At 41.3% G+C, this 24,504-nt stretch overlaps 1 protein-coding gene and 1 pseudogene across 20 annotated transcripts in view; both read right to left on the bottom strand.

Annotated features, from left to right (window-relative positions):
* TMCC1 (transmembrane and coiled-coil domain family 1) overlaps positions 1–24,504 on the bottom strand; it is a 223,321-nt gene that overhangs the window by 61,291 nt on the left and 137,526 nt on the right. The window contains exon 1 of one of the 19 annotated variants that reach the window (XM_017343737.4): positions 1,444–1,672. The exons of 17 other annotated variants lie outside the window; for them this stretch is intronic. In XM_017343737.4, the coding sequence (XP_017199226.1) occupies positions 1,444–1,470 (27 nt within the window). In that variant the 5' untranslated portion in view covers positions 1,471–1,672. Of the gene's footprint in view, positions 1–1,428; positions 1,673–24,504 lie in introns of those variants that run through there. One more of the 19 variants, XM_070051068.2, reaches the window with a different exon arrangement.
* Positions 1–24,504, bottom strand: part of LOC149124447 (U6 snRNA-associated Sm-like protein LSm3 pseudogene) — a 96,119-nt pseudogene that overhangs the window by 9,936 nt on the left and 61,679 nt on the right. Inside the window, exon 2 of the transcript XR_016215059.1 lies at positions 1,444–22,791. The product of XR_016215059.1 is annotated as a U6 snRNA-associated Sm-like protein LSm3 pseudogene (transcript). The remainder of the gene's footprint in view (positions 1–1,443; positions 22,792–24,504) is intronic.

Genomic DNA, 24,504 nt, shown 5'->3' with positions numbered 1-24,504 from the left:
CCAGCTTCCTGCCAATGCAGACCCAGGGAGGCATTGGTGACGGCTCAAGTGATTGGGTTCCTGCCACCATGGGGGAAGACCTGGATTGAGTTCCTGGCTTCTAGCTTCAGCTTCAGCCCAGACCACTGCAAGCATCTGAGAAGTGAACCAGCAGATGGGAACTCTTTTTCTCTCTCAAATTAAAAAAATTTTTTTTAAGATTTAAAAATGGATAAAAGAGTTAACTTGTGGTTTATTATAGTCTCCACCCTCTACCTTTAGCGCTTTAGTGCTGTCCTATGAATTTTTTCCTTTTGATCACCTCATTCACTCAGGGCCAGCATTCTTGATAAACATAGGTAAGTAAACTGACCTTTCATAACCTCAGAACAAAAAGAAATGTGTCAGAGTGTTTGAATCCAAGATAACAGAACAAGCAACCGCAAAGGAGAGCACAGACTAAAGGAACAAATCTGTTAACAGAACTGGCATTTCCATCACCAACCAAAAACCATAAGAGAGTAATTCAATATCAAAACTTGAGAGTGAAAAGTCTGTTTGGATCTTAACTTTAATATTATTTGTTGTTGAGCACTTAATGTGTATTCACTTAAGAATTAGGCAAAATAAAGAATTTACATTGTTTTATCATTTATCTTAGAAAATTTATACATTTTTATAATTTATAAAACAACCCAAAAAAAATCATGATAAAAGCAAGCTTAGTTTAAGCTTTCTATTCAAGACAGAGGATTAAATGTAAAATTGGAAGTTGTGTTGCATAAAGCTGAATTCCCATCCAGTTTTACCTCAAGGACCTGTTCTGCTAATCCGGAAACACAAATTTAGCACTGAGTATAATGTTTTACAATTCATAAAATCAGCAAGTCCTTGGGAAAAATACTTTGAAAACAGGTAGCTCAGTGATAAGAACCCCTTTTTAATGTGAGAAATATTTCAAATGGCTTTAACCCAAATTCCTATTTGTTACGCATGCCTGGCATCTTCAAATTTAACCCAAGCTTTTCCCAAGCTGCCAACGACAAAGGAAACTCTTCTGCTCGTTGAAGGAGAGGCTAACTTGCTAGTGACTGCTGAGTCTGGGCAAGTGGGGATGACATTCACTCTGCACTGAAGCAGTTCCTCACCAGGAGTCGGCACACTCCAGAGGATCTGAGCATGCAGCCAGCCACAGCAGCCTCTGCATTCTGCCCAGATACCTCTGAGTAAGCAGGGTAACCAGGACACACACATGCTCTCCTGTCATTGTAACCACACATGGATTCGTCCTCAGTTGCTCCTTGCTGAGATCTACTGCAGGAAAAGCTAAGTTCCAGCAGCTCAGGCCATTTCCTTTCTCTGTCTATTCAACCAACCCCCACTTAAAGCTGTGAAACTACAGGAATGAGAAGAGAAAATTAAAAAAAAAAAAAAAAGACAGATACACACACATATACAACATACGGTTTCCGAGGAGAGTGAGGGTTCCATGCTTGTAAGGGAGGAGGAAGAGGAATATGCTGAATAACCCTCAGGTTTCGCCCAGATTTGAACATAGTGTACTGTGGCATGAGGTCAGCAGAGACTGACTCCAGCCCTGTGAGGCCGAATTCTACCCTGACAAAGCAGTATCACTGTAATATGAAGCAAGAGGATCCAGGGCATGTTGGCAGCTGTACAGAATGGCTGTTCTAGAAAGTAATGTCAATTCCAAAACAAGAGATCTATGCTGTCACATGGGATAATCTTCAGCCCAGTTAAGCAATGAGAACCAAAAATACTTTGAATCCCAAACATAGGACGTTTAAACTTTTCCCCTTGAATCTATTTAGTGTCTGGGGGAATATGTACAGGAAGTGAAAAATTTAAAGAAGCCCTTGGTTCCTTTGATTTATATCATAAATAATATACTGATTCAGATCTGAGAGGAGGCATAGTCTTCTGTTAGGACACTGTGACCTGGCTGAAGAACCCAGAATCCGCTTTGACTTTACTGTGAAGTAGAGAGGGTATTCTAAAGTATATTTTTTGGAATGGATATATGCCAGAACGGCAGGAATGGTAATCAACCTTATTTTTCTTATGTACATCATTTCTTTTTAGTTCACCAAGATTGTACATGTGTGACTAAGTGTGGCCTTGGAAATTCTCCCAAATAAAAGGAACACTAAAAAAGTTTTAGTATGACAGGGTTCCAAAAGATGGAATTTGTATCAAGAGAAGACAGAGCCATGTAGATATTCCTTTACATTTTATGCTCTCACATTATTAAATTTCTATTCTAGATCAAAGGTGATCAGATAGGTTTAGGCACGCACACACAGGCACACATATGTATTTAAGAAAAAGACAGTGCTCCCAGCTGCTGATTCACTCCAAAAATCCTTCCAAAGTCTGACGCTAAAGCTGGGAACTGAGAGCTGGGAACTCAATCGATGGCTCCAAAACCAATCACCTGAGCCATAATTGCTGGTTCCCACCATCTATGTTGGCAAGAAGCTTGAGTCAGGAGCTGCAGCCAGGTATCAAATATAGCATACAGACATCTTATCCAGCATTTAAACCAACAGGATAAACACCTACTCCTTCATATCTGTAAAAATTTGGTCAAGTAACAGCAGTAAACACAGGACAACTGAGATGAAACAAAAATTGCATAATAATACTAACAGAGAGGTAAATCTATTAGAAGTTGGGCAGTTCAGTATAAGCACAGATTGAATGAATAAAGTGTTTTAAACAGATGAAGATTTATTCTGTCACGCTATGGCTTTAAAAAGTCTTTGAAAGTTCTCATTACTCCAACAAAAAATTGCACTCAGATATATTACACAAACATCTCTCCCCCCTCTCTTTTTAAAGATTTATTTGAAAGGAAAAGTTAGAGAGAGGGGGTGGGAGAGGAGGGAAAGAGAGAGAAGAGAGCGGTATCTTCCATCCACTGGTTCACTTCCCAACTGGCCGCTACGGCTAGGGCTGGACAAGAGTGAAACCAAGAGCTTAATCTGAGTCTCCGACATGGGCACAGGGGCCCAAGCATCTGGGCCACCTTCTGTTGCTTTCCCAAGTGCATTAGCAGCAGGGAGATGGATCAGAAGTAGAGCAGCAGGTAACTCAACCTGCAACCATAGGGGATGCTGGTGTTGAAGGTGGCAGATTAACCCACTGTACCACAGTGCCAGCCTCTATACAAGCATCTTGATGATCAGGCCGCTCTCTGCTTTTTCCATTCAAACTCCATATAAACACTTTGTTCCAGTTACTGATCTACCCATTATTGCCATTTTACAGTCAGAGAAACAGAATAACAGAGGTTACTAAACTGCCCAGTTTTCTGGGTAAGTGGCACAACTGGGAATTAAAGCCACAAAGTAATGTTATGACTCCGTACTCTTGTCTACTACATGGTTAGGTTTATAAAAATCTCTGTCATTTGGGAACCTGTGGAGACAGAACATGACCACCTACAACACAGATTAGAAAAAGAAAGCAGAATATATCACTATAGGTTGGGGGAAAAAACTTCAGAGAAATAGGTGGAACTTGAGCTGACGTACTCATTTACACATCTGAGGCACTGAGCTGCAGTGGAGAACACATAACATGCCTATATTCCAGCTGGGAAATGAAGCCAATAAATAAAACAGAATCAAGGGACAGAGAATGAGGACCCCTCTCATAAATTAGTATCTGACCAGAGACCTGAATGTAGGGAAGAAGCAAGTCACATGGTATCTGGGGGAAGGCTGTTTCAAGGAGAAATACTAAGCACAAGGGCTCTGAGACAGAGAGGGGTTTGGTATACACAAAAAACATCTGAAGGTTGAGTGACCAAAGGAGGAAATGATAGAAAATGCAGCCATGGCAGAGGAAAGAAGGTCAGACTATGCAAGGCTCACAGGCTACTATGAGGAAGTCACTGGAAGTTCTGCGCAGAGCAGGCATGGGATCTGATCCAGGCTTTACCAGGATCTCTGGTTAGTCAGAGATAGGGCAGATGTATGAAGAGCGGGTAGGAGGCTGTAACAGTAGCTCTTGAGAGACAGCTGACAACAAGTGTCTAGTATACATTGTCTGACATACATGGAACAGCCAAAAAACAGGTTTCTTAACACATAATGGAAGTGATACAGAAGAAGGGAATAAAGGAAATTTGTAAAAAAGAGATACACAAGGCAGATATTAAGCACAGCACTGACATGACACCTTGGACACTCACAGACCATAACAGAGTGCTTGGATGTGAGTCCCGACTCTGCTTCCAATTCAACTTTCCTGCTAATACACACCTTGGGAAACAGTAGGTGATGGACCAAGCAGTTGAGTCCCTGTCACCTACATGGGAGACATGAATTGACCTTCAGGCTCCTGGCTTAGCCTGTCAAGTTCTGTCTTTCAAACAAATATGAAGATAAAATTACTAAGAAGGAGATACATAATTTACTTATTTGCAGATTCCTAAATCTCTGAGTTTTTAAATCTATATTTGTATTCAAACACCCAATGGGTAATTTAAAATTTCTTACACAGTTTCCCAATTTTTAAAGAATCTTAGTTCAATAAGCATCTAATCTTACTTCAATAAACATCTAATATGTATTAGATTTGTATTTATTGTGGCCAATGCTGTGGCGTAGCAGGTAAAGCCGCAGCTGTAGCGCCTGCATCCCATAAGGACGCTGGTTCAAGACCTGGCTGCTCTTCTTCTGATTCAGCTCTGCTATGGCCTGGGAAAGCAGTGGAGGACGGCCCAAAGCCCTCAGGCCCCTGCTACTATGTAGGAGACCCAGAAGAAGCTCCTGGCTTCGGATTGGCTCAGTTCCAGCCATTGTAGCCATTTTGAAGGTGAACCAGCAGATGGAAGACCGCGCTCTCATTTTTTTTAAAAAAAATGTTGGCGCTGTTAACGCCCTGGCCTGAAGCACTGGCATCCCATATGGGCACTGGTTGGAGACCTAGCTGCTCCACTTCCGATCCAGCTCCCTGCGATGGCCTGATAAAGCAGTAGAAGATGGCCCAAGTCCTTAGGCTCCTGCACCCACATGGGAGACCGGGAAGAAGCTCCTGGCTCCTGGCTTTGGAATAGCGCAGGTCCGGCCATTGTGGCCAATTTGGGAGTGAACCATCAGATGGAAGACCTCTTTCTCTCTCTCTCTCTGCCTCTCCACTCTGTGTATAACTCTTTCAAACAAATAAATCTTAAAAAAATTTATTTATTAGAGGTTGGTGCTGTGGCATAGTGTGTTAAGCTGCCACCTGCAATGCTGGCATCCGGTTCTAGCTGGGTGCTGGGTCTAGCCCTGGCTGCTCCACTTCAAATCCAGCCCCCTGCTAATATACCTGGGAAAGCAGTGGAAGATGGCCAAGTGCTTGGGCCCCTTCACCCATATGGGAGACTTGGATGGAGCTCCTGGCTCCTGGTTTCAGCCTGGCCCAGCCTCAGCCATTGAGGTCATTTTGGGGAATGAACCAGAGGATCAAAGATACCTCTCTCTCTCTCTCTCTCCGTAACTTTCAAAGAAATAAAACTTTAAAAAAATAAGAAAAAATTTATTTATTTGAAAATCAAAGTGACACGGGGCGGTGGGGAGAAACAGAAGATAAAATCTTCTATCTACTGTTTACCCCCCAAAATGGTCGCAACAGCTAGGGCTGGGGCAGGCTGAAGCCAGGAGCCAGAAACTGTATCTAGTCTTCCACATTGGTGGCAGGGGCCACCTGAGCCAGTACCTGCTATCTCTGAGGGTATACAGTAGCAGGAAGCTGGAACTGGAAGCAGAGGCAGGGCTCAAATCCAGGCATTCCAATATGGGATGCAGACTTTGTAAGTGGCATCTTAAGTGCGGTGTCAAATGCTCACTCCAGTGTATGAGTTTTAATCCACCGCCAAAGATAGGAGAAATGAAGTAACGTTTTGATTTTCTTCTATGAATCAGGATAGGAACAGAAAGGGACATCTGATAAATTATGTAAATTTATACAAATAGATATGGTACTGTTTGGGAGCATTTAGATTAAAATGCTCCCCCCCAAAAAACGAGTAAAATTAACAGATTCTTCCTCTTTAATTAAGAACTTCAAGATCATCTGTGTTCTTCAAATTACTATTTCTCAACATTTAAAACACCCCCTCACATCTTCTGCAATACTATTTCACTCTATAGTCTATGTGCTTCCACTAGCCTAACACACTTTATTGCATTTTGCTTTCTGCAATTTGTAGTTTGAAAACATGAACTTTATTGATAATACTTTTTTCATATTACAGATCTCCACCAGAAATTCTGATATCCAGGGTCTCCCAGGAATGTTGACAACTATTGTTGAAACCAAACACTTCATTTTGTAGTATGAAATCCAAGACACTGAAAGGAAAAATATACAGCTATAGCCCTATGAGATTCAGAATCCTTGCATACTAATTCTTTATTTGTTTTCTTTTGCTATACCGTGCTGTACCCTCTCATAATCTTGTTCCTACTTGATGCATTTACCCATGCCATACCAATCTGGCTACTTATGTCACCACTGCTTAAAACAAAAGAACAAAGAAACAAATCAACCCCAAAACTCCTTAATTTCTGCAATGTATTCACTTTTTAGAGATGTTTTGGGCTTGGTGTTCCTGCCTTACATCTTTACTATCTAAATCATCTATGGAGACTCTCTTTGGACAACTTATTTCCTAGGGTGCTGTTTGCATGATCAGTAAGGTTTTTTTCTAGTCCTAGAATTAATTCTGAGATGGTCTACACTGCTAGCATACTCTTTGGAATTCCTCTCCTGTATTGAAGATCAATAAACAGTAGAAAAATTTTTGGGAGAAACTGATAAGGTCCACAATGAATGAATTTAATTTTTTTTGGTAAATATGCATTTTAAATCTTTATAAAGAGGTAATCATCCAAGCTTATAAAAAATAATATATGTTAACGTTTAAAATAGTCACAATTTATGACTTTGAAAACAATGAAGTTGTCTTCAATTACTCCCTCATAGATACTAGAGATTTTTTTAAGATTTATTTACACAGAGAGGAGGAGAGGCAGATAGATAGATAGAGGGAGAGGGAGGGAGGAAGGGAGAGAGGTGTCTTCCATCCACTGGTTCACTCTTCAATTGGCAGTGCCGATCCAAAGCCAGGAGCCTTCCTCTGGGTTTCCCATGTGGGTGCAGGGGCCCAAGGACTTGGGCCATCTTCCACTGCTTTCCCAGGCCATAGCAGAGAGCTGGATCAGAAGTGGAGCAGCTAGGTCTCAAATCAGTGCCCATATGGGATGCGGCACCATAGGTGGCAGCTTTACCAGCTATGTCATAGTGCCGGCCCCTCTTTATGTTTTTAATGAAGGAATACAGATAGTCCTGAAGGATCTGAAGGAGTGTTATATTATGAAAACAAATTTTAAAAAAAGCACTAATCATCTGGAATAGAGCCACATTCTTGGTATTGATGCCCTGTGTAGTCCTTCTTCACTTGGTGACCTTGTACTTGTTCATGTGACTAGCTACAGCAGATGGAGTATTATCAAAAATGATGCTAGCAGAGACTTAGTAAGCACTTGAAAAGAGAGGATCATTCTGAATACTCCCTTTGGAATTCAGTTGCCATGCTACAGAAACACCCAACTAACCACAAAAGTAATAAGAACAGAAAAATGAAGACCTCTAGCCAAAAGCCACAGGTGAACTTTTGAGTCAACAGCTAATATAAGTTATCTGACCCTCCTGATCATCCCAACATCCTAGTCAACACAATGTACACCAAGAACCTAGTCCATCCACAATTTTTAAGACAACTAAAAAACTGCCACTTTAAGCCCTAAGGTTTTTTTTTTAAATCTTAATACTGCAAAACTAAAATTTTGGGTATGTGCACAATTCTAAGAATTTTAAAACATGCAGACTTATGAAAGCAGCAGAATACAGACAAGTACCAAAAGACCCCTTTATGTGGCCACATCTAATTCCATCAATAATCCCTATTTTTTTATTGTATTTCATCTATTATCATTATTATTATTATTTACTCTAGAAGGTAGACATTTCTCATCTAACAGTTCATTCTCCAAATGCCCGCAACAATTAGGGGCAGAAGAAGCCAAGAGCCAGGAACTCCATTTGGGTCTCCCTCATGAGTGTTAGGGAACAAGTACTTGAGCCACCATCTGCTGCCTCCCAGGACACATATTAGCCGAAAGCTGGAATCAGGAACAGAGCTGGGACTTGAAGCCAGGTTCTTTGATATGGGAATGAGGAATCCCAAGCAGTATATTAACCACTATGCCAAATGCCTCCCCCTATTTTTCTGAAAATGTAATAAACAGAATTGTACAGTATACAACCTTCTCAGACTGATTTCTTTGACCAGCACAATGCCTTTTAAATGGATCCGGGATGTTGCAATGAATCAACAGTTCACTCCTTCTTATTGCTAAGGAGCAGTACATTGTATAAATGCACCACAGATTATCCACTTACCCACCTGAAGGACATTAGGGTGGTTCCTACTTTTTGACAATTAGGAATAGAGCTGATACAATCATTACTGTAAATGATGATGTCACAGGAGTGTTAAGCTTCCATTTCTCTAGGTTAAACTCCTAGTAATGGATTTGCTGGGTCACATGGTCAGTGTACCTTAAGCTTAGAAATACTCTCCAAACTGTTTTCCAGACTGGCTGCACTATTTCCCTTGCCTACACATTGTTCTCTGCATCCTTGCAAAGATTTAGAATTGTCCGTATTTTTTATTTTAGCCACTCTAATAGTGGTATTTTATTATGGTTTTAATTGTATTTTCCTAACGGTTAACCATGCTGATCATATATATATTTATATAAATATATTTATATCATATATATATATATATTTGAAAGGTGGGGGTCGGAGGAGGGAAAAAGATTAAGAGAAAAAGAGTGAGACATGTTTCACCCGCTGGCTCACTCCTGACATGCTTACAATATTCAGGGCTGGGCCAAGCTAAAGCTAGGAGCCAGAAACTCCATCAGGTCTTCCACACACTTTGAGCCACCACCTGCTATCTCCCAGGATGTGCATCATTAGCAAGATGTTGAACAGCAAGTAGGGTACAACCTGATCCCAGGTAGGCACTCTGAAATGGGATGTGGGTATGCCAAGCAGTGGTTTATCCTGTTGTACCTCAACACTCACCCCTTCTTATATATTTTTATTTGCAATTGTATATTCTGCTTGGAATAAGGGTCTGTTTAAGACATCTGATCATATTTTAAAACTTTTAAACTTTGACTGTTTTTTTCTATCATCTAAGTCTTTTGCTGGATACGTGATTTGTGAATTTTTCTCTCAAGTCGTAGCATGGCTTTTCATTCTCATAAAAGTTATCTTTTATTAAGACTTTCTAGAAGTTTCAGAATTTCACATTTTACATACCTAATTTTTACTTTGTGTTAATTTTCGCATAAGTTACGAAAGGTTCACATTTTTGCACATGAATTTCCAACACTTTCCTTTGTTTTTGAAAACACTATCCTTTCTCCATTGAACTGCTTTTTTAATTGTCAAATATGAATTGGGAATATTTATTTGAGTCTGTTTCTGAATGTTTTATTCTGTCGCATTAATCTATGTGTGTACTCTTTTGCCAATATGATGAAATATTGAAGTCCTATGGGGAGGCTGACGATTTGGTAGAATAATTAACTTTATTCTTTAATATCAAATTTAATTTAAAGAAAAAAAATCATGCATTGTCTACATGAATACAATGGAGCAAATCGATTCCAGAAACAGTTCTGCATCTCTGTGACCACACTGGCAGGCAATACTGGGGAAAAATGAAACCACCATTTAGCTTAAGTGGTTCTAAGTTACTTGCAAATCAACTCATTTCAGGAGTGGAAAAATCTGTGGGGCATTTCTCAAATCAAACTGTATGCTAATTTCTCCTGTGAATGCCCTGTCCCTTTAAACGGAGGGGCAAATAGCACAACACAGTCTCCCCAATCAAAGAGCATCAGGAGGTTCCGTTTTGTTGATTTATGTATCTCTTCATGTTTCTTCTTCAATTCCTACAGTAGTCACTGTTTCTTCCACATCTCTCAGTATCATATTCAAATGCTGATCAAAAGCATGTAATCTACCTCAAGGCTCTCGGTCATGTCTCATTTTCACATGAATTTATTCATCCAGGCTGAGCCTGATGAGACCCAGCAGCTCCTCTACAGTATTGGTAGTTTGCTGCAGGCCCACGTCATCTGCCATGTTTCAAACACTATTTTTTTTTCAAAGATTTATTTATTTCTTTGAAAGGCAGTTAGTTACAGGGAGGTGGAGGCAGAGGCGCAGGTGGGGGGGAGGAAGGGAGGGAGGGAGGGAGGTCTTCTAGAGAAAGAGAGAGAGAGAGAGAGAGGTCTTTTATCCACTGGTTCACTCCCCAAATAGCCAAAAGGGCTGGAGCTGTGCAGATCCAAAGCTAGAAGCTTCTTCAGGGTCTCCCACTTGGGTGCAGAGGTCCAAGCATCTGCGCCATCTCTACTTCTTTCACAGGCCAAAGCAAAGACCTGGATCAGAAATGGAGCAGTTGGGACTCAAACTGGAGCCCAGATGGGATGCTGGCACTGCAGGGGGTGGCTTTACCTGCCGTGCCACAACGCTGGCCCCTATTCTTCTTTTCTAATATTGGTTCCTTTGCTTTTCTATATACACTGGAGAGTACACTTGCCTATATCCATAAAAGTTCCTGCTGAGATTTCAGATTGGAATTGTGGTAAACTAAGGATCAACAAGGAAGAAATGACATTTTCACATTGTCACTTTTTGCTGAGTGTTCCAGTCCCTGAAGATAGTGTCTCTCTCCACTTAGATCTTCTTTCATGTCTTTCATAGTATTTCACAGTTCTGGCACAAAGATTCTGCACATGGCTTTTAGGTTTTAGTTTTTCCCTTGTTGCTTTTATAAATGGTACTTCTTGTTGAATAGATGGGGGAGAAAATTTTCAATTATTCATTACAAGTATACAGGAACAACTGGTTTGTATAGAACGGCAATCTATCATAGCTAAATTTACTTATTAGTTCTAGAAGGTTTTTTAAGTGTTTGTGTGTGTGTGTGCGTTCCCTCCTCTTGTTTTCTGGAACAACTGTATAAAATTAGCATGTTTCTAGTGTGTGTGTGGTAGGATTTGCAAATGTAGCCAGAGAATTTTTCTCCAGAATATTTTTACTACTTATTTAACTTCCGCAATGGTTATAGAACTACTCAAGTTATCCATTTCATTTTAGGTGAGTCTGGTTGCTTAAGAATTTGATCCACTTCATCTAAGCATTGATTCCCATGTAGAGTTGTTCCTAGCAGATCCATATTACCCTTCTGACATCTGTGGGCTCTGTGGATAAAATCCCCTTTCATTCTGGATAGTGGTGAATTGTGTCTTCTCTTTTTTTGTGTGTTATCATTTCGCTCAAGAGTTATTCATCTGGGGCTCGCGTTGTGGTTTGTAGTTTAAGCTACAACTTGCAACACCAGCATCCAAATGGGTGCCAGTTTGAGTCTGGGCTGTTCCACGTCTGATCCAGGTCCCTATAAATACACCTGGGAAAGCAGTGCAGGAGGCCCAAGCGCTTGGGCCCTTGCACCCATACGGGAGACCCGGCTGAAGCTCCTGGCTTCACCTTGGTCCACCTCGGCTGTTGTGGCCATTTGGGGAGTGAACCAGTGGATGGAAGACCTCTCTGTTTCTCCCTCTCTCTGTACCTCTGCCTTCTCAAATAAAATAATCTTAAAAAAGTTATTAATCTTTCCTGATATTGCCTATTTCATTTTCCCTGTTTGAAATTTCATCAGCTTCTGCTCTCTATTTTCTCCCTTCTATTTGCTTTGGGTTTATTTTATCCTTCTTTTTGTCTGCTTTGTTACAGCTGGTGCTTATATTACTTTTTTTAAATTTTATTTATTTGAGAGGTAGAGTTACAGTGAGAGAGAGAAACAGAGAGAAAGGTTTTCCGTCGGTTCACTCCTCAAATGGCTGCAACGGTCGGCGCACCGCGCTGATCCGAAGCCAGGAGCCAGGTGCTTCCTCCTGGTCTCCCAAGTGGGTGCAGGGGCCTAAGGACTTGGGCCATCCTGCACTGCTCTCCCAGGCCACAGCAGAGAGCTGGACTGGAAGAGGAGCAGCCAGGACTAGAACCGGCGCCCATATGGGATGCTGGCGCTGCAGGTGGAGGATTAACCAAGTGAGCCACAGCGCCGGCCCCAATGCTTATATTACTGATCTGAAATCTTTTTTAATATAAGCATTTCATGTTATCAGTTTCTCTCCAAGTACTATGTTAGCTGTATCCAGCTACAAATTTTGATATGATACATTTTCATTTTCTTAAAATATTTTCTAACTCTTCTTGAGAGTTTTTCTAATTTAATGCAAGGATTATGTAGATGTGTGTGTATACGTTTATAGATTAACTCTGTGATTTTATTTTATTTTTTAAAGATTCATTTATTTTAGAGGAAGAGTTAGAGAGAGAGAGGGAGGGAGAGGTCATCAATCTGCTGGTTCACTCCCCAAATGGCTGCAAAGGTTGGAGTTGAGCAATCCAAAGCCAGGAGCTTCTCAAGGGTTTCCCACTTGGGTACAGGGGCCCATGCATTTGGGCCATCTTTCAGCTACTTCCTAGGCACATTAGCAGGGTGCTGGATCAGAAGTGGAGCAATGAGGACTCAAACTGGTGTCCATATGGAATGCTGGTGCTGCAGGCAACGGCTTAACCTACTACGCCACAGCACCAGCCCTGAGGTTTTTTTTTGGGGGGGTGGAGGGTGGGGTGGGATTTATTTATTTATTTAAAAGGCAGAGATAGATAAAGAATCTTCCATCAGTTGATTTACTCTCCAAATGGCTGCTATGGGCAGGACTGGGCCGGTGGGAACCAGAAGCCAGGAAATCCATCTGGGTCTCCTCCGCTGCTTTTTCAGGCACATTAGCAGGGAGCAGTATGGGAAGAGGAGCAAGCAGCTGGGTCTCAGACTGGCGCCCATAAGGGATGCCAGTACTGCAGGCAGAGGCTTTACCCACTATACCACAGTGCCAGCCCCCTGTGATGTGCTTTAAAATTTTAAATTGTTTGGGTATTTTCCTGTTACCTTTATGTCATGTTCTCAGAGGACATACTTTATATCCTTTTTTGATTCTTTTATAATAATTTCAGGGCAGCTTTATGCTATATGATATAATTGATTTCGATGAATTCTTCATGGACATTTCACATATTTTTCCATTGTTTGAAATGTTCCATAATCCAGTTAGTAGAAGGTTTATTTAGTTCTTTATCCTTGCTTATTTCCTGGCTAATGAGTTCTATGAATCACTGAACAAGAAGTCTTAAGATCTGTATTATTGGGACTGCTTTTGCTTTCTGGTTCTGTCACTTTTTCTTCATGTATTCTGAAGCTTTGTTCCCAATTAGAGTATTTAATGTTATATACAAACAAAGGTTTAGTATGGTTGTCTTCTTGGTGAATTAGCCCTTTTATCCTTTTTGTCACTGTCCCAGAAGTCTAGTTTTCTCTTGCTGTTTTAAATTTTTTTTCCTGATTAGGTAACTGCCAGTTTGTCTTCATATTTACTACTTACTGTGTCATCTCCATTATTGATCACATACAGTGACTACTTTTTATTCTAGGTTTTAGTCCTAAAATGCCCATTTGGCTCTTCATATCTTTAATTTCTTTTCTGAGATGCTGTGTCTTTCTATTCATTTCTAGAGTTTTTATCCTTTACCTGTTAAAACATTTTTTAAAAATTATCTTTAAAAAAGTTTATTTAAAAGGAAGAGTGTCAGGAAGAGAAGGAGACAGATTATCTTCCATTCTGATTCACTCTCCAAATGGCTGGGCTGAAGCCAGGAGCCAGGAACTCCATCCAGGTCTCCCATATAGGTGGCAGGACCCATCACTGGCTGACTTCCCTCGCACATCTGCAGGGAGCTTGAGAGGAAGCAGAGTAGCCAGGCCTTGAATCAGCACTCTGATATAGGAACCCAGTGTTGTAAACAGCAGTTTGACTAGCTGTGCTACAACACCAACCCCTGAAACAAGTTATAACAGCTGTGCTGGTGTGTTTATCTGATACTGCTAATATATGTGCTATTTTGGCATTGGCATCTCTTGACCGACTTTTTCCAGGTGAACTGATTTTTTTTTGTTTGTTTTCATATGCCAAATATTTTTTTATTGAAACCAAGACATTCTGAATATTGTTATGAGATCCTAGATCATCTTTTTTTTATTTTTTATTTTTATTTTATTTTTATTTTTTTGACAGGCAGAGTGGACAGTGAGAGAGAGAGACAGAGAGAAAGGTCTTCCTTTGCCGTTGGTTCACCCTCCAATGGCCGCCGCGGCCGGCGCGCTGCAGCCGGCGCACCGCGCTGATCCGATGGCAGGAGCCAGGAGCCAGGAGCCAGGTGCTTTTCCTGGTCTCCCATGGGGTGCAGGGCCCAAGCACCTGGGCCATCCTCCACTGCACTCCCTGGCCACAGCAGAGAGCTGGCCTGGAAGAGGGGCAACCGGGACAGAATCCGGCGCCCCGACCGGGACTAGAACCTGGTGTGCCGGCGCCACTAGGTGGAGGATTAGCCTAGTGAGCCGCGGCGCCGGCCAGATCCTAGATCATCTTAACGCGTACAAAAAATATTGATAGTTTTCATTCAGTATGCCAACAACCCAGATGCCCAAAGGCTATACTTTCCACCAGCCTTCTCTAGGCTGTGGCTCCAGTGTTTTCAGTCTTTTCTGGCTCTCTGAATCTGTCTCACGTGTGCACCACCCTGCTGCCAGCCTGTGGCCTGGCAGTGGCTAAAGCCATGCTTCATCTCTAGCTATGCTGTCTAGGGTCCTATTTCTGCATGCACAGTGCACGGGTAAGCCAGATGAGCATGATTAAATTTAAAGTTTATTTCCCCAGTCTCCCTCTTCCAGTCTAGGTCAGTGGGGTTCTCCTTTCTCACTATCTAGTTGAAAAGCTGAGCATTTATTTAGTATGTTTTCTCATTCAAGTTCCATGACACATCTGTGCCTGCAGGCAAGCAGATTAAGAGAAAGAAAAACAAAAATCAACTGGGGTATATTCTACCGCCTTGGACTAATACTACCAGTCAGAGAGAACTGTTCCCTGCTCTCAGTTTTAGGTTCCTGCTAAATGCCAATCTTCTGTCACTTAGGCACTGCTTGAGCTCACAGTATAAGAAAACAAATATGAGAAAAATACACTAATGCCTACTTCTGAGCTTTAGGCTATGTTGAGCTGAAGCCAGGGGACATGGCGGGTGGGGCGGGGAAGGGCAATGACCAACTCAATCCTGATTTAGTAGTTTATAAAAACCGCCCTTTATTCCCAATTCACCTGGTACAATACACCTTTCAGGAGTTCTCAAATAGCTTTTGTTTGCCAGGTGGTAGAGCTGAATTCACTGGAAGAGACAGTGTGAAGGGTTTTTGCTCCATCTTACCAATAATACAATTTTAAGACACTAACTTTTGAAGTGGTTCATTAGATAGCCAAGAGTTAATTGGAATACGATCTAAGTCAAGATGCAATCATTTAACTGTCATGCACATGTGACAACACATTCTTTGTATCTTTTATCTAGAAAACTCCCCAGAAAATTGTAAGGTAGCTGTGACTAGTTCAGCGGTCGAGTATTCTCTGCATTTTTACCTTGGCTCCTAAGAAACAGATTCAGTTTCATCTGTGTAGCAACCAAAATAGCAAGGAAAACCGTGGAAACCTCTTACTTGGTGGATGTGAGTTTATTCTGCTGTCAGCTATAATTTGTTAAGAAAAGTTCTGACATCTCATTCTTTCATGCCCTGAATAATGTATCACAAGAGATAATATAATCATGGGAGGAAATTGGAATGACAAGGATAAATTTGGAAAGTGAAAATGTCCTACAGGGGAAAAAAAATTTCTCCCAGTTATTCTAGTACAGATTTGCTTGAAAACAGTATTTCATCAGTAAGCAGCATTTCATTCAGATTAGGCTAACCAAGCTACTTTTTAAAAAAGATTCATTTACTTACCTACTTATTTGAAACGGGGTGCGAGGTGGGGGCGACAGAAAGAGACATCTTCCATCAGCTGATTCACTTCCCAAATGGCTCTAACAGTAAGGACTGGACCAGGCTTAAATCAGAAGCCCAGAACTCCATCTGGATCTCCCATGTGGGTGGCAGGGGCTCAAGCAGTTAGGTCATCTTCCTTTGCTTTCCTAGGCACTTAGGGGATGTCAGTGTCACAACTGGTGGCTTATAACCTGCTGCATGATAATGCTGGCCTCTGACTATATAATTAAGCAATGGTTTCCTTGAAGGAAAAAAAATCTAGAATATTAATGAACTCCAATAGCTTCCATAAGCTTTGCTCAACAAAAGCAAATCCCTATGAAGAAGCTAACTGTGTAGACACCATTTCACACCCACAGGCAGACAAAATTTGGAAAGTCTGTAAACACATAGGTAAAAAAAAAGACCTTTCCAGACACTAAGGATGGGAGTTAAAGTTCCTACGATCATTACAGACAGTAATTTGTCCATATTTAGTTACAACTGAAGATGAATATACCTTATAACTCAGTGATTGCATACAGCAACTCTCATATATTCCCATAAGACATGTGCAAGAGTACTCACTACTGCACTGTTTATGAAAAAATGAGATACTGCAAGCAATTCATCTCTTAACAGGAAAATCAAGCTATAAATTGTAGTTTATTCACAGAATTTTGCATAACAGTTAAAATAAGTAGATTAGAACTATGTATATCAACATGAATAAATTTCAAAAGCATGATGTTCCATGAAAACAAGTTATACCAATTTTATAGAAATTTGCCTAAAATGTAAAATAATAATTTACATAACATTTAAAACTCCGTAAAATAATACTCTATTGCTTACATCATATACGACTACAGTCATGAATTATGGCATTTTGGTCAGCAATGGCTCAAACATATTTCTGGACCCACAAGATTATAATGGAGGTAAAAATTCCTATTGCCTAGTGATGTCATAGCCATAATTTTGTCGCAATAGGTACTATTCACATGTTTGTGAAGATACAAGTATAAACAAGCCTATACACTGCCAATCATATAAAAGTATAGCATATACAATTATGTATGGTGCCGAACTATTGATAATGGTAATAAATGAGAATATTACTGGTTTATGTATTTTACTATGCTATATTATTTCAGGGTATACTGCTCCTACTTATTAAAAAGAGTTAACTCAGGTCCTTTATGAGGTACCCACAAGAATGCATTATTAATCATGAGATGGCAGCAGCACACGTGTTATTTTCCCTGAAGACATTCCAGTAGGACAAAATGAGGTGACAGAATAGAGTGATAGTCATGATGCTGACCCTGTGTAGGCCTAGGTTACAGCATGTGATTATGTCTTAGTTTTTAAAAAGAACTTTTTAAAAAAAAAAAGAAAAAAGGGGCCGGCGCTGTGGCGCAGTGGGTTAAGGCTGTGGCCTGCAGCGCCGGCATCCCATATGGGTGCTGGTTTGAGTCCCAGTTGCTCCACTTCCGATCCAGCTCTATGCTATGGCCTGGGAAAGCAGTAGAAGATGGCCCAAGTCTTTGGGCACCTGTACCCATGTGGGAGACCCGGAAAAAGCTCCTGGCTCCTGGCTTTGGATTGGCGCAGCTCCGGCCATTGCGGTCATTTGGGGAGTGAACCAGCGAAGGGAAGACCTGTTTCTCTCTCTGGCTCTACCTTGCTCTGTAACTCTGTCTTTCAAATAAATAAAATAAATATTTTAAAGAAAAAAAAAAAACAGAAAAAGGCTTATAGAATAAGACTATCAAGAAATAAAAATATTTTTGTATAGCTGCACAATTGTTTTTTAAGCTAAATGTTACCACAAGAGTCAAAAAGGTAAAAAAAAAAAAAAAAAAAAAAGAAAGTTTTTATAAATCACACAAGTTACAATGAGCTAATGTTAATTACTGAATAAAAGATTTTTAGGAAATTTGTGTAGTCTAAGTGGGTAGTGTTTATATAGACTACAGTAGTGGACATTATCTTAGACCTTCAAATTCACTCACCACTCACTGACTCATCCCGAGTAATCCTCTGCCGGAAGCTACAATCACAGTACTAAGTATCCTATATGGGTCTACTTTTTCTTTTTTACACTCTATTATTATTGTACCTTTTCTAGGTTTAGACACACAGATTCTTACTGTGCAATAATTGCCTGTAGTATGCAGTACAATATGCTGTACATTCCTGTGGAGCTTTGCCACGTAGTCTATGTGTGTAGAGGGTTTGTGCAAGTACATCTACATTTGTGTAAGGACACTCGCTATGTCTGCACAATGATGAATCTTGTATCTGAGAAATATCCCCGTTGCCCAGGCTCTTTGTTTTACTCCTCCCCAGCTTACTAAACACAGACACACCTGCACCCAGCACCCAGCTCTCCAGGGTTTCTCAGCTGCTCCTTCTCCTCAGTCCCAGCCCTGCTGTTTCTAAGAAGCAGAGGAGCGCCAATGAAGACAGCTTAGAGCTTCAACTGCTTCAGAATGTCTTTCCTATTCATACTTCCCTCTGAGATGAGTTTTCCTACTAAGTCTCAATGCATTTCAAAACAGAAATCAAAAGTTTGTTAATCAGAATTAGAGTTCAAAGTTCTTTGCTTCCCCTGTGCCAACTGACGACAGCTCCAACAGCTGAAACTCCATCACAGAGAAGCAGTCCACTGCTTGGTAACTCAGAAGCAACAGTAGCAGGGTAACAAATAAAGCTTGAACTTTACACATGTCAAAAAGGCAAAGGGCACAGAGTAAGTCAGGGAATAAAAACTATCTTGTTTGGGGCCGGTGCTATGGCACAGTGGGTAACGCCACCGCCTGCACTGCTGGCATCCCATATAGGCACTGGTTCAAGTCCCCATTGCTGTACTTCTGATCCAGCTCTCTGCTATGGCCTGGGAAAGCAATGGAAGGTGGCCCAAGTGCTTGGGCTCCTGCACCTGCGTGGGAGACCTGGAAGAAGCTCCTGGCTCCTGGCTTTGAATCAGCCCAGCTCTGGCCGAATCAGTGGATGGAAGACCACCCCCCCCACCTCTCTCTGCCTCTGCCTTTCAAATAAATAAATAAATCTTAAAAAAAAAAAAAAAAACCCTGTCTTGTTCTTTTCTAGTATTTATTCTTTTTCTAGCATGACAACTAGGCTTTTATTCCCAAATAATGTTTCCCAACTCAGGGGAGTTCTCAACTAATCACAGCAGGGATGAGAAGCCTGCAAAAATTACTAAACAATTTGTACATGTATTGAGTTGTCACATGGCACCCCATAAATACAAACAATTATCATGTGGCAATAAAAAATAAAGCATGTCAATAAAAATTACTCCAAGGCAGAATCAACCAAGAAAAATAATAGGGGCTGGTGTTATGGCATAGTGGGTGAAAAAGCCACTGCCTGTGAGACTAGCATCCCATATGGGTGCCGGTTCAGACCTGCCTGCTCCACTTCCAATCCAGCTCCCTGCTCACAAGCTTGAGAGAACAGCAGAGCAGGGCCCAAGAGCTTGGGCCTCTGCACACACATGGGAGATGTGGAAGAAGTTCCCGACTCCTGGCTTCAGTCTGGCCCAGTCCCAGCCATTGTGGCCATGTGGGGAGTGAACCAGGGGAAAGATGCTCTCTCTCTGTGCACGTGTGTGTTGTGTGTGTATGTCTTCCTCTTTCTAACTCTTTCAAATAAATAATCTTTAAAAAAAAAATAAAGACACTTTCAAGGAATCACAATCAATCATTATGAAGCACACAAAAGACACTTAGCTCCACTATCATCTAGAAGCTAACAAGCTTTTTATCACCGGAGTGAGAAGAGTCTTCAGAGAGCTGGAATATGAGAATCAAACGATCTCCTCACAGTTCAAAGCAAAGTGTATCCATGTCCACCAACTGCAGTGTTTTTCGGCTTCCTGTACTTACCTCAGCTCCCCACTGTAAGTTCATTACCTCACTGGTCATCTGTCCTCCAACTCTTCAACAAAAATCTCAGATACCCACACACACAGCGGCAAACTAGGATATGACTGTGCTTCACAGCACCTAGCTGTCTGGAACTCAGTTAATAAAATGGGATATACCTTTGACCTTGTTAACATAGGGCACTATTCCACCTCACCTCTGAGATCACCATTCTTGGACTCGGCAACCTTTTGCAATTCTATTTTAAACTTTCATCCTTCAAGCCAAAGCCATGGTAGCATAAAGAAATCATGAAGAAATGGATTACAATTACTCTTTCATTACTACTGACTGTACACCTTTCATAACCAGTGAATATCAGTTTCTCTGTCATCAAAACAAAGATTCAGAATCCTGTGCAGAAGTGTTGAGTAGAGACAAATATATTACGAGCACCTTTTACAACTTATGGAAAGTGGAAATAAAAGTTAAGTTTGGTTTAGGGCCAAAAATTTTTTAAACTTATGCATAATTTCTTCCTAATACGCATTCTGTGTGAACTTTGTGACGGTCCCTCATGTTACCTGCCTTTATCACCACCACACTGAATACAGTCCTCCCTTGGAGCTGCTGCAGGTTAGGTTCTAGTGCCTCCTGTGAACACTGAATGCTGTAGATGCTCAAGTCTCTTCCATAAGATGGTCTAATATTGCATAGAACCTACACACATTCATGTGCATATACTTTGTTTGGCCTAGTGATTAAGATGCTGCTTAGGGCACCTGCATGCCACACTGGACTGCCTGGGGTTTGAGTTCTGACACTACCTTTGGTTCCAGCTTCCTGCCAACGCCTACCCTGGGAGGCAGCAGTGACACATCAGATACTTGGGACCATGCTACCACATCAGAGAGACTTGGATTGAGTTCCTGGCTCCCAGCTTCAGCCTGGGCACTTGAGAAGTAAACCAGCAGATGGTTGATATGCCTCTCTGCCTTTCAGAATAAAAAAGAAATCATCTCCAGATGACTTAAAGTAACGAACATAAATACTACGTATATGCTTGTTACAAGGCTAGCATCTTGGTGCAGGCAGTTAAACAGCCACTCGCAACATCAACATCTCATCTCAGAGGGCTCGAGTTTGAATCTCACTCGGCTCCTCTCATTCCAATCCATCATGTACCTGGGAAGACAGTGGAAGGTGGCCCAAGTACTTAGGCACCTGCTACTCACATGGGAAACCAGGAGAGAGATGACAGAGTTCCTGGCTCCTAGATTCAGCCTGGCCCACACACCTGGCTGGTGTGGCCATTTGGGGAGTGAACCAGTCAGTGGAAGGTTCTCTCTCTCGCTCTCTCTCCCCTTCTCTTTCTACCTCCCTCGCTCTCCCTCTCCCTTTCAAATAAATAAAGTAATTAAAGAATAGTTGTTATATTCTCTTGGTTAGGGGATGACAAGGGAAAAATTGTACATGTTCAGTACAGATCAATTTGTTTTTAAGTAGTTTCAATTCACAGTTGGTTGCATCTGCATATACAGAACCGAAGGATACAGAGGCTCTTTATAAAATCCAAGGATACCTATGTGGTTTTTAATAAAAGTTTTCAAAATAATTAATTTGAGACCAACTCCGTTTTACCAAAGGGGAAGTGGAGGCTTGTACTGCAAATGGGAGGGCCTGAAATAAATGTCAGCCACTATTCTCAAAGTTAAGGGACTTACCCACGGCCACTCCTTAATGAAGTTTAGGTTGCAACTAAGGACTTCCTGACTCTGCACCAACAGTTGCTACTTCTCTGACATTCAGTTAATTGTCTCTAACTTTGTGCTTCTGTGTTTATTTGGAGGAAATAAAATTATAAATTACATTCTTTACATTCTCTCTTTAACTTTTTTTCTTTATTGACTTTATTTTATAAATTTATTGTTATTTTACTTAAAAAAAAAAAAAAAGGACTGATTGATTTATTTGAATGGTAGAGTTACAGAGGGAGAGGCAGAGGCAAAGAAATCTTTCACCTGCTGGTTCACTCCCCAGATAGCCACAATGGCTGGTGGGGATGTGATGCAGCCTCCTTAACAAATGTCCCAGCATTTCCTTCAATGATTAAACAGAGTTACTATATGATCCAGCACTTCTACCCCTACATGTTTATCTATGAGAAATAAAAGCATATGTCCACACAAAAAACTTGTATACAGATATTCAAACAGCAGTATTCATCATTTTCAAAAACTAGAAATAACTTAAATGTCCATCAATCAATAATGGATGAAATGTGATATATTCATATAATACATTATCTGGCAATAAAAGGAAAAAAAATACACTTCCAACAATGGATGGACCGTGACAACAGTGTGCTCAATTAAAGAAGTCAGTCACAAAGGACTGCATTTTGTATTTTTCCAGAAAGGACTATCCATTGTATTGGCACGATTTAAATAAAATGCTAAAATAGGCAGGTCTATAATATAGAAAAAGTAGTTTATCAAATGCCCAGGGCTAGAATAGGCAGATTAGGCAGTGATAGTTAAGGGGTGTCCAGCTTTTTTCTGTGGTAATAAAAAGGTTCTAAAGTTGTAGTGATAACTGCACAATTCTATAAAAACACTAAAAATCATGCATTGACTATTTTCAATGGAAGCATTATATGGTATATGATTCTCCTAAACAACAAGTTGTTAAGGAAAAAGTCACTCCATGAAAGATTCTCAAACAGGACTTGTTTTCTCCTTAGAAGATTCAACTCTGAAGACCATTCAATACAGTTTTAAAGCACAGATGTACTTCAGGTCAGGTGGAATGACAAATATCTTAAAGAGTCCTAACCTAGGAGAGAAGGAAACGAAACTGAAAACCAGTTTTTGTGCCAGTTACTAGCATAGACAAGTCTCACTTAGATTTAGTTTTCTTCAAAGCTTCTTATGAAAAAATTCTTGGCTGAACCCTGTTTCTTAGAAAGATCACTTTGTAATTTTTATAAATTTCAGTTAATGATCATTTGAGAATTCTAGGGGAATTGGGATAAGGGATAAGGGAGTAATTAAACATTCCTACAAAACCCATCTATAGAAATGTGTTATCTGTACACTACAGTCAGTCTGTGGAATAAAGCAGCTACTCCTCTAACTAGGAGGTGGGTATACTACTGCTATTCTCAACTCAAAAAATAAAGCTGAGTTGCTAGTACTGCGGCGTACCAGGCAGAGCCACTGCCTGCAATGTCAGCATCCCATATCAGTGCCAGTCAGAGTGCTGGCTGCTCCACTTCCAATCCAGCTCCCTGCTAATTCATCTGGGAGAGTAGTGAAAGATGGTCCAAGTGCTTGGGCCCCTGAACACAAATGGAAGACCCAGATACAACTCCTGACTCCTGGCTTTGGCCTGGCCCAGTGCTGTCCATTGAGGCCATTGTAGGGGAGTGAACCAGCAGATGAAAGATCTCTCTCTCTCTCTCTGTCTCTACTTCTCTTGCTTTAACTCTTTCATATAAATAAATACTTTTTTTTTTTTGAAAGGCAGAGTTGAGAGAGGCAGAGTTGGGGGGGGGGGGGAGTAGGTCTTCCATCCTCTGGTTCACTCCCCAGATGGCTGCAACAGCCAGAGCTGAACCAATCTGAAGTTTGGAGCCAGGAGCTTCCTCCAGGTCTCCCACGTGGGTGCAGGGGCCCAAGGATTTGGGCCATACTCCCGTGCTTTTCCAGGCCATAGCAGAAAGCTGGACAGGAAGTAGAGCAGACAGGACTTGAACCAGCACCTGTATGGGATGCTGGCACTGCAGGTGGTGGCTTTACCCTCTATGCCACAGCACCAGCCCCTAAATAAATAATTTTTTATGAAAAAAAAAAAATAAGCTGAGAATAAACTTGCTCAAGTTAACAACTGATAGGTAATAAAGAGGGGACACAAATCTAGGTTTCGCCACACATCAAAGTTTGTACTTTTTTTTTTATTTGACAAACAGAGTTAGACAGTCAGAGAGAAAGGTCTTCCTTTCGTTGGTAAACCCTCCAAATGGCCACTACGGCCGGAACTACGCCGATCCAAAGCCAGGAGCCAGGTGCCTCCTCCTGGTCTCCCATGCGGGTGCAGGGGCCCAAGCACTTGGGCCATCCTCCACTGCCTTCCCGGGCCACAGCAGAGGGCTGGACTGGAAGAGGAGCAACCGGGACTAGAACCTGGCGCCCACATGGGATGTCTGCGCTGCAGGCGGAGGATTGACCTAGTGAGCCACGGCGCCGGCCCCAAAAGTTTTTACTTTTAACTTAATTTTGTTAATCATTTATGGTAATATTAAGAATATTCACTACGGAGTGGGTGTCCCTGGGTAGTGGGTTATATTGCCGATCTGAGTCCCGGGCTAGTCGGCTTCTGATCCAGCTTCCTGCTAATGTGCCAGGAAAGACACAGCTTCAGCCTGGCCCAGCCCTCACTGTTGCAGCCATACAGGGAATGAAAGAGCAGATGGAAGATATGTCTCTCTCTTTCAAATAAATAAATAAATAAATTTGGGGAAAAAAATCTTCCCACTATTACTTCACA

Source organism: Oryctolagus cuniculus, chromosome 10 (assembly GCF_051225735.1).
Source record: "Oryctolagus cuniculus isolate XC-2025 breed Fujian yellow rabbit chromosome 10, ASM5122573v1, whole genome shotgun sequence".
Classification (NCBI taxonomy): domain Eukaryota; kingdom Metazoa; phylum Chordata; class Mammalia; order Lagomorpha; family Leporidae; genus Oryctolagus; species Oryctolagus cuniculus.
Note: the sequence above shows the minus strand (reverse complement) of the source record. Positions and strands in the feature narration are given on the sequence as shown.